The sequence below is a fragment of the Setaria italica genome, chromosome VII (assembly GCF_000263155.2).
Source record: "Setaria italica strain Yugu1 chromosome VII, Setaria_italica_v2.0, whole genome shotgun sequence".
Taxonomy (NCBI): Eukaryota; Viridiplantae; Streptophyta; class Magnoliopsida; order Poales; family Poaceae; genus Setaria; species Setaria italica.
The window spans coordinates 35,621,724-35,631,327 of NC_028456.1; the positions used below are offsets into that span (position 1 = coordinate 35,621,724).

Sequence of the window (9,604 nt, forward strand, 5' to 3'; positions counted from 1 at the left end):
GCCGAGGTCCTTGCAGTCGGGCGCTTGACGACGAACATTGTACTCTTCTGTTATTTACAGTGTCAGTGTGGCCGTACATCCTGGCCGTAACCATATGCTACGCCCAGTGGCGGATCGGCCTCCCCCTACTTCCTGCGAGACCATGGATCCCCCCTCCATTTTTTGAGCACCATTGCTGGAAGAACGGGGAGCTCCAAGGTTGAAGACGACTCATTTCTGCCTGTTGGGCCAGCTCAGCTGTAGGAAAGGGCAGTCCAATGTACAGCCCAATACAGCAAATTGTGGCCCAAACTGATGAAGCCCAATAAACAATATGAGCCCAGCCCCAACCTGTTTCGTGATTCGCCGCTGACCGGCCGACGCCGTCACGGCCGTGCGGAGGCTGGAGCAGGCAGCGACGAGCCGACAACCGGCGAGGGCAAGGGCGCAAGGCGGGCAGCGGGAACACAGCACACGGCGGCCTGCGGCCTGACGACCGGTGCGGTGCACCGCTCGTCGGCGTGGCCGTGAGGCCTGCGCTGGCGCGGCGGCTTCCTGCCGGCGGTTGGCCCGTGTTCGGGTAGGGGGCCATGGCCCGTCCGGCAGTGGTGTCCAGAATGTTCAGCTCCAGCTCCCCCGTACCCTTTTTCTCTGGATCCGCCCCTGGCTACGCCGTCTCCGGCGAGGTGGCCCAGCCACCTCTCTGCTCTGCTCCCTTGCTTCTCTTCTCTCTCCACTCTTCAGCCTGCACAATCTGTGAAGAAAGAAACAGCCGGTGATGCTCTCCATTGGTCACCGGTAACTGACACCTGGGCACCACCGTTCTGTGGGACCCGCTTGCAATCGAAGAGAATGCTAGAACCACGCACGCCGAACCCCTAGAAACGCCACACAGAACCCTCCTCACCCCTCCTCACCCTTCACTTCGAGGCGGCGGCGGGGTGAGCTATGGACGGCGGAGGCGCGGCGCCGCACGATGCCGCCACGAACATCTCCCCTGCGCCCAACGTCGCGGCCGCCCCCACCGGGATCAGTACGTTCCCCCAACCCTTCCTCCTTTCCCTCTCACCATACCCATCTGACCCTTGCCGATTCGCTCAATTTCTTGGATGGCCTTTGCCGGTACCTCGTCAGTTCATGCATATACAGTTACCTATCCTGTCCGGTACACAGCTTGACCATGTTTGTTTAGTAATTTACGACATTAGCTTCTTTCTTTTTGTTACCTACCGGAGGCTTCCAGACTCCAGAGTAGTGTGATTCCAAATTTCTGCTCTTTTTTTCACCAACATTGCAATACTGCCGTTTTCTTAGCTGTTGTATGCTTGATTCGGCACAGGGGTTGAGAATTGCTATGTATTCAAGAGCCGCTTGCAAGAGTATGCGCAGAAAGCTGGTCTTCCAACCCCAGAGTACCATACCCTCAAAGAGGGCCCATCCCACGAACCAGTCTTCAAGTCCACAGTGGTCGTTAACAACACCAAGTATGATTCCCTGCCCGGATTCTTCAGCCGAAAGGCTGCAGAACAGTCGGCCGCCGAAGTTGCGCTCATGGAGATAGTCAAGTCTGTTCCACCAACTGAAACCAAAAGCATCCCAGCAGTAGTAAGTTACTTGTTTGTGCAGATATTGTTGCTAAAGATTCTAAATTGTATACAAAATCAGCCGTCAACAAGAAAATCTTTTCATACCATGAACTCAAAGGTGTATGTGAATGAGTGGTGATCTACATTTTTTGTCATATTGTGCTTGGGGAAGAGCAAACTTACTCATTCATATTGTGCTTCTTTAAATTACATATGCTGATCCCTAGTTCCCTACTAGACTTTCTGCACTTCTTCTGTTTCTACTCATGTGAAAATATCTGATGTTGTATTAACTTGTCTTGGTGAAGCCTTCAGTATTGGAAGAATGTCAATAAATCTATGTTCCTTGCTGTCATTAGCTTTTCAAGTTATGTTAATTAGTTTAACTGTGGTCTTCTAGCAGTACCTGAGTGCAATAATGAATGTTTTTTGGATTTCATGGCATTTCCCCAAATTCAGTAATGCTCTTTTACCTGATTGTAACTATTGGAGCTCTCGGTGATGCTAAGATCTCCTCTGAATACAGTAGGGAATTAGTCATGAAGATGCTTGCGAGCTACCTCTGCCCAGTTTATGAACAATGAGCCTTTGCATAGCTCACAATATGGTTATTAACTTTTGTTACTGTGTCCAAAGCTATTCTTCTTTAGAGAATCTAAAGATCCTTTAGTTCTTAGGAATTCGGATGACTAAATTAGCATTGCAGTGCAGTATCTCTTCTTGATTGGCGTGTTTCTTTGATACATCTTACTATGCTTTGCAGCAAGAGACTGGCCTGTGCAAGAATCTTCTTCAGGAGTACGCTCAGAAGATGAATTACGCCATTCCATCATATATTTGCACTAAACAAGCTTCAGGCGTAGCTCCTTTTGTATGCACTGTTGAGATTGGTGGCATACAATACATTGGTGCTGCAGCTAGAACAAAGAAGGAGGCAGAGATAAAAGCTGCCCGAACAGCTCTTCTTGCAATCCAAGGTAAGTTTCTTATTATTCAATCCAGGGTCTTTCGGTATGCAAACATTATCCCTCCTTTCTGGCTGTTGCTTGGATAGGGTCATAAATATGCAGTGTTTGTTGCAGGTCAATCAGAAGGTTGTGGAAATGGTGCCACGAAGTACATTGTTGTTCCTGGGCAAAGGGAGGTTAAAGAGACAGATAAAAAGCCAACTGAAACCCCCAAATCACTCAAAGTCAAGAAAAGTGGTGGCAGAAAGAAATGGAACAAGAGGAAATTCATGAGGAAGACCGACCAGATTGTTGATGCTGAAAAGGATGGAGCTAGGGAGGCTGGGGATGTTCATGATTCTGATGTCCCAATGCAGACAACAATAACAGAAGAGCCATCCAGAGACAGTATAATACTGCATCTTGACGATGAAGCTAGAAGAGTGGAAATGGAGCATCTTAGAGATGTTGCAACCCTGCAACCTGATAAGGAAGCTAGAAGTGTAAATCAGGGGCTTGCAATGCTTCTACACTCTGAGGAAGCTATAAGAGTAGAACATGACTTACCTAGAGACACTGCAATGGTTCAATCTAACAGGGAAGTTGTAATGTTGCAATCCGATGAGGAAGCTAGGAAGCCACCCAGAGATCCTGTAACGGTCCAGCCTAATGAGGAAGCTAGAAGTGTAAAACAGGAGCCACTCAGTAGCGCTGAAGCGGCGAAGCCTAACATGGAAGGTAGAACTGTAGAAGAGGAGTCAGCAAGAGCCTATGTAGCATTGCAATTTAATAGGGATGCTAAAGATGTGAAGGAGGAGCTGCCAAGCAATACTGTAATGATGCAGTGTGAGGAAACAGAAACCATAAAGCAAGAAGCACCTCAAAGTGGTGAATTGGAGGAGCCACCTAACTAGGGATGTATTTTTGGAGAACTGCAAATCTTTCTGAACAAGAAGACCAAAATATATGAGACACATTGCTGGATGCAAATAAGTCCATGGGAGATATATGAGCATAAAATAAATTGTTGTGGTTGACTCCAATTGTAAGGACCTTCCAATGTTTATAGTGTATCGACATGCAAAAAACTGGGATTTCCAGTTTAGAGTGAATTCTGGGAAAGAACAGATGGGAGCATGTGAACCAACGTAGTTAGTTTATGTTTGCTATCATTAGCTGATTGTATCCCTGATGAACTATGTGAACCGAGGTAGGTAGATTGTGGTCAGGAAAACTTTCTGTGTCAGATTTGAGCGGTTGAATTGCATAATCTGGTTACTGGATGGTTGCTTAAATGTTGCCATTCGTTTATTTGAATTTCTCTTCATCTGAAATTATGATCGCACACGAAACAAAAGGAGTGGTATCCCTTCTGAATTTGCATGCATTTTTATGGTACCAAATGCCAAGAACAACACGAGTATTTCCATCTACAGCATCACCACCGGTTGGGCATGGACGCTACCGGTTCTCCGACGGCAACGACGAGACCCTATCGGAGCCGGTGACATTTTCAAACCCAAGCGCGGCGGCGGAGGAACAGGAGTCGCCCTCGGCGAAGAACATCACTGTCAGCACCCGAGTTTTGACCATTCAAGACGCCCAAGATTGATGGCTTCCATACAAAAACCAACAGAAAAGAAACGCACGCGCCGTGTCTTCCCCTCTTCTCCACGCTCTTGTTGCTAGCTAGCGTTTCGCCATGGTCCTTGCAGTTGCCACCTCTAACGCCAATGCTCCAACCACCGGCAACCGCGCCGCCGCCGCCGAGCACCTCCTCATGCCGCAGCAGCGCGCGCACTGCTGCCCCAGGGAACTCATCCCTATCCCCACCTTCTGCCGCCGGAAAGGCCACCCCGACGGCGCATCCACCGCCACCGTCGACTGGGCCTCCGCCGTCTGCCGGGGGTGCAAGGAGTGGCTCAAGAACCCCATGAACATCGCGCTGCTGCTCTGGCTTCTCTGCGTCGGCGTCTCCGGTGGCATGTTCGTGCTCCTCCTCCTCGGCCTGCTCGACGGTGCGTTCCCGGCGGCGGCGGAAAGGAACCGGTGGATCGAGATCAACGTCCAGGTCCTGAACGCGCTCTTCACGCTGATGAGCCTCTACCAGCACCCTGCGCTCTGCCACCACCTCTTCCTCCTCTGCCGCTGGCGCCCCCGCGATGCCGCCGACCTCCGCGCCGCCTACTGCAAGGGCACCGGCGCCGCGCCGCGCCCCCGCGATCGCGTGCACATGGCCGTCGTCGTGGCGCTGCTGCACCTCACGGTCGCGTGCCAGTACGTGCAGTGCGGCCTCTACTGGGGGTACTCCAAGGCCATCCGCCCCGAGCTCGCCGAGGCCGGCTTCTTCGTGCTCGGCGTCGTCGCGCCGGTCGCCGCCGCCGTGTACACCGTCTGCAGCCCGCTGGGAAAAGACGGCCAGTGCCACGAGTTGTCCTTCTATGACGCGGCGGTGGGTTCGGACACAAAGCAGCGCATTCCCCCAGCTGGGGAGCACGTCGTCGTCGAGCCTGAGTGGGCCGGCGGCATGTTTGACTGCGGCGGCGACGCGCCGTCGACGTGGTGCCTCTCCCTGTCGTGCACCTTCTGCGTGTTCGGGTGGAACATGGAGAGGCTGGGTTTCGGCAACGCCTACGTGCACGCCGTCACGTTCGCGCTGCTGTGCTTCGCGCCGCTCTGGGTGCTGGGCGTCTCGGCGCTGCACATCCACGACTACGTCATCGGCGACGTGGTCGGCGGCGCCGGCGCGCTGCTCTGCGCGTGCGGCCTGCTCTATGGCGGCTACTGGAGGATCCAGATGCGGAGGAGATTTGGCCTTCCAGGGAGCAGGGCGTGCTGCGGCTCCAAGTCGCTGACGGACTACGCGCGCTGGCTCTTGTGCTGGCCGTGGGCGCTGGCGCAGGAGGTGCGCACGGCGAACCTGTACCACGTCGACGGCGAGGTCCTCTACTCCAAGGTTGCTGACAATGATCATGCGGACAGCAGGAAGCCGTTGCTCGTAGTGTCCAACGATCACGACGTTTTCAGGGCAACAGAAACGGTTGCAGTAGTATCTCAGGCATCACCGGCGAATGGTCATCTGGTTGTTGTTGATGACGAAACGACCATGGCTCCACCGGTTCAGGTTGTGGTTGTGCAACAGCTGGAGGGTGATAAATCTGAGGAGAGCAGTGTTTCTCTTCAAGGTGAGATGAGCAATTCTTCGATTCCGACATCGGTGCCGACGACGGTGAGGGAGGAGGATGCAGCTTTGTTGGAGTCAAACCGAGCAGTGACAGAAGAAGATGGTCATGGTAGTATGCCATCTGATGGAAGTTGGAGAGTGGAAAAGGTGAAGAAACTGATCAATATGGTCACACTGGTGTCCCTGCTCATTCTTTTGTACACAAGGGGAATCATTCTATAGAGAAGCAGAAGAAATTGGACATGAATGGTGTGCATTAGAGGCTATAGATTACATCTTTCCTCTTTCTCCACTTTTTTGTTTGGGTGAAATCAGGATTGTATGGATTAGATTGAGTTCATCGGTGTATATGACAGAAACACGTGTAACAGAAGTATGAAAATACTATGAAAATACATTTAATGAAAAAACTAATGATACTAATTAAAGTATCATGAATAGTAGTATTTTATTATATAAATTTGGTTAAAGTTAAGATGCTTTGACTCTACAAGAAAATTGGAATGACTTATAATTTGGAACGGAGGGAGTATTTTATATATAACCATATTTTTATATGCCAGTTGACTATCATTATGCTCATTAATTTTTTCTAAGGGACCAAAATGCTGATGTGGACTACCAAATTTGCATCCAAGGTGACACCTACGTAAATTGACCATTAGGTATGGTCTGAAAGTTGGGGGTCTGCTAATATGTATCCACCCAAAATTTTTGCTGAGCATCTTCTATTTCTGATTTTGGCAGATCCCCTGCAGCAGTTTGTGTGACTGAAGTAAGCATCTTCTCTACATACTTTTTTCAAACTTCAGTTCCGTGAAATTTTTCTAATTTATATCATTATTTTCTATATCAGTATGTTGTTTTCCTAATTTATATCATTTATTTCTTACTGTTATATATATGTTACTTTTTCCTGTTGTTATTTCAGAGAAGCAGAGCTTCACTGCATTTCAGAAAGGCAGAGCATATTACATTTGGGAAAACGGATATTGTCGGCAGCCAGGAGGTTTGTACCTCATTCCGAACTATACTTTTAATTGAACTGTCATAAAACACTTGTCATTTTCATAATATTTGATCCAGGAATATCCATACTTCTTTTTTTTTTCAGGCTGTTGTGATTTCGATGCAAGAAGGGATAGAGTTCGGAATGAAGATATTCGGGATAGGGTCGGGGTGGTACCAATTGAGGAGAAATTGATGCAACACCGGTTGAGATGGTTTGGACATGTTTAATGGAGGTCTCCTGAGGTGCCGGTGTGTAGTGGGGTTGTGAAGCAGGTCAATGATGTAAAGAGAGGTAGAGGTCGATCTAAACTGACTTGGGACGAGTCGGTTAAGAGAGACCTGAAGGACTGCAATATCTCAAAGGAATTAGCTATGGATAGGAGCGTTTGGAGACTAGCAATCAACCTTTGTTTCTTTTCTGTTTACCCCTAATTCTACATTCTGTCTTGTGCCTTTTTGGGTTTCATCTATAGCCTATCCCAACTTGCTTGGGATAAAAGGCTATGTTGTTGTTGTTGTGATTTCGATGCAGTCTGGGCACACAAATTTTTTTTTTACATGATCACATTTCAAAAATTATGAAATCCAATAGCACCACACGGTAACCATCTGAAAATGTCTTTAGATTCTATCTTGTTTTCAGGCTGTCGTGTCTCAAATCATGCAGTTAAACATGCAAATATATTTTTTACATCAATGTGGGTCAAAAACCCATGCATCGGAATCCTGCATTGAAATTTTTGCTACACTAGAGAAATTCCTTATCAATCTCCACTACAACATGTCACTTAAATTAGATTTGGCCCAGCTACACGCGCTTTTTTGATGTGCTCGGTGGCTCCTCCTTCACATCTGCAGCATCCCCATTAAATTGCAATGCTACATAGGCGCTCGCTGACTCCTGCTCTACACTTCTAGCTTCCATGTTAGGCTTCACCGCTATTGAGCGGCTCCTGTTCTACACTTCTAGCTTCCTCATTAGGTTGGACTGTTGCAGGATCTCTGGGTGCCTCCAGTTCTATTATCCTAGCTTTCTCATCAGGTTGCATCATTACAACTTCCTTGTTAGATTGAACCATCGCAGTGCCTCTAGATAAGTCATGTTCTACTCTTCGAGCTTCCTCATAGTGTAGAAGCACTGCGATCCCCTGCTTTACACTTCTAGCTTCCTTATCAGGTTGCTGCGTTGCAGTTTCTCTAAGAAGCTCCAGTTCCACTCTTCTAGCTTCCTCGACAAGCTGCAGCATTATACTGTCTCTGGATGGCTCCTCCGTTATTATCGTTGCTTGCATTGGGACATCAGAATCATGAACATCCCCAGTCTTCCTAGCCCCATCCTTTTCAGCATCAACAATCTGGTCGGTCTTCCTCATGAATTTACGCTTGTTCCATTTCTTTCTGCCACCACTTTTCTTGACTTTGAGCGATTTGGGGGTTCCAGTTGGCTTTTTATCCGTCTCTTTAACCTCCCTTTGTCCAGGAACAACAATGTACTTCGTGGCACCATTCGCACAACCTTCTGATTGGCCTGCACCAAACAATGTCCAGAAAGGAGGTATAATGTTTGCATACCGAAAGACCCTGTATTGAATAATAAGAAACTTACCCTGGATTGCAAGAAGAGCTGTTCGGGCAGCTTTTATCTCTGCTTCCTTCTTTGTTCTAGCTGCAGCACCAATCTCAACAGTGCATATGAAAGGAGCTACGCCTGAAGCTTGTTTAGTGCAAATATATGATGGAATGGCGTATTCATCATCTGAGCGTACTCCTGAAGAAGATTCTTGCACAGGCCAGTCTCTTGCTGCAAAGCATAGTAAGATGTATCAAAGAAACACATCAACCAACAAGAAATACTGCGCTGCTATGCTAATTTAGTCATCCTGATTCCTAAGAACTAAAGGATCTTCGTATTCTCTAAAGAAGAACCTTTGGACACAGTAACAAAAATTAATAACCATACTGTGAGCTATGCAAAGGCTCATGATTCATAAACTAGTCAGAGCTAGTTCGCAAGCATCTTCATGACTAATTCCCTACTGTATTCAGAGGAAATCTTAGCATAACCGAGAGCTTCAATAGTTACAATCGGACAAAAGAATGTTACTGAATTTTAGGAAATGCCATGAAACATAAAACAATCTTCCGTAATTGTACTCAGGTACTGCTAGAAGGCCACAGTAAAACTAATTAACATTACTTGAAAAGCTAACAGCAGCAAGGGACATAGATTTTATTAGCATCCTTCCAATACATTCCCATGGCAAGTCAATAGAACATCAGACATTTTCACATGAGTAGAAATAGAAGAAGTGTAGAAAGTCCGGTAGTCTTGATAGCATTAGCATCAACGCTGATCATGCGGAGCCACAAGACGAATCACCGTTCTCCCACATATTTGGACGCAGCCCGTCCTGTGCAGGTGCAGCCTCAACACTAGTCAGCATGCCAAAGTTGATTCACTGAAGCGTCATCTTCCTGCAAGTCTGTGGTGACCTGCACATCAACAATGCAGGAGCTGCATCAGGACTGAATTGAATCGGTCCATTCACCATGCCTGCCCGCCTTGACTCTCAGTGCTGACAACTTCTGGCCGTTTCAACTTTCAAGCATCAGCAACAAGACCAGGATTAGTTTCAGCAGCAACCTGCCAAATTTGACAGGGAGTCAGACTTGTACCAAGGCCTTGTTTAGCCCTTGTTTACTTTGCGAATTTGGGAGGTGCCAAATTACTGTAGCAACACTGTAGCGTTTCGTTTGTATTTGTGAATTATTGTCCAAATATTGACTAATTAGGCTCAAAAGATTCGTCTCGCAAAGTACAATAAAACTGTGCAATTAGTTTTTGATTTCGTCTACATTTAGTACTTCATGCATGTACCGCAAGTTTGATGTGATGG

The 9,604-nt window shown here is 47.7% G+C and overlaps 2 protein-coding genes and 1 pseudogene across 3 annotated transcripts; 2 read left to right on the plus strand and 1 right to left on the minus strand.

Moving 5' to 3' along the window:
• Positions 1 to 402: 402 nt before the first annotated feature.
• Positions 403 to 3,829, plus strand: LOC101760903 (double-stranded RNA-binding protein 8). 2 transcript variants are annotated; one of them, XM_004977546.4, is made up of 4 exons: positions 403 to 1,012; positions 1,319 to 1,584; positions 2,329 to 2,542; positions 2,648 to 3,829. In XM_004977546.4, the coding sequence occupies exons 1-4, from the start codon at positions 928 to 930 to the stop codon at positions 3,424 to 3,426; spliced, it is 1,344 nt and encodes a 447-aa protein (XP_004977603.1). In that variant the 5' UTR covers positions 403 to 927; the 3' UTR covers positions 3,427 to 3,829. The 2 variants fall into 2 exon arrangements, with proteins under 2 accessions (XP_004977603.1, XP_022684497.1); XM_022828762.1 differs by lacking the exon at positions 403 to 1,012 and adding an exon at positions 1,042 to 1,144.
• A 385-nt stretch (positions 3,830 to 4,214) lies between these two features.
• LOC101786671 lies at positions 4,215 to 6,040 on the plus strand. The gene has a single exon (XM_004978327.2). The coding sequence runs from the start codon at positions 4,215 to 4,217 to the stop codon at positions 5,916 to 5,918; it is 1,704 nt and encodes a 567-aa protein (XP_004978384.1). The 3' UTR covers positions 5,919 to 6,040.
• A 1,475-nt stretch (positions 6,041 to 7,515) lies between these two features.
• Positions 7,516 to 8,991, minus strand: LOC101752530 (annotated as a pseudogene).
• Positions 8,992 to 9,604: the final 613 nt, after the last annotated feature.

Coding starts and splice junctions, on each gene's coding strand:
- LOC101760903 (XM_004977546.4), top strand. CDS start 928: ATGGACGGCGGAGGCGCGGCGCCGCACGATGCCGCCACGAACATCTCC. Junction 1,585..2,328: donor CCAAAAGCATCCCAGCAGTA/GTAAGTTACTTG, acceptor TATGCTTTGCAG/CAAGAGACTGGCCTGTGCAA. Junction 2,543..2,647: donor AGCTCTTCTTGCAATCCAAG/GTAAGTTTCTTA, acceptor TGTTTGTTGCAG/GTCAATCAGAAGGTTGTGGA.
- LOC101786671 (XM_004978327.2), top strand. CDS start 4,215: ATGGTCCTTGCAGTTGCCACCTCTAACGCCAATGCTCCAACCACCGGC.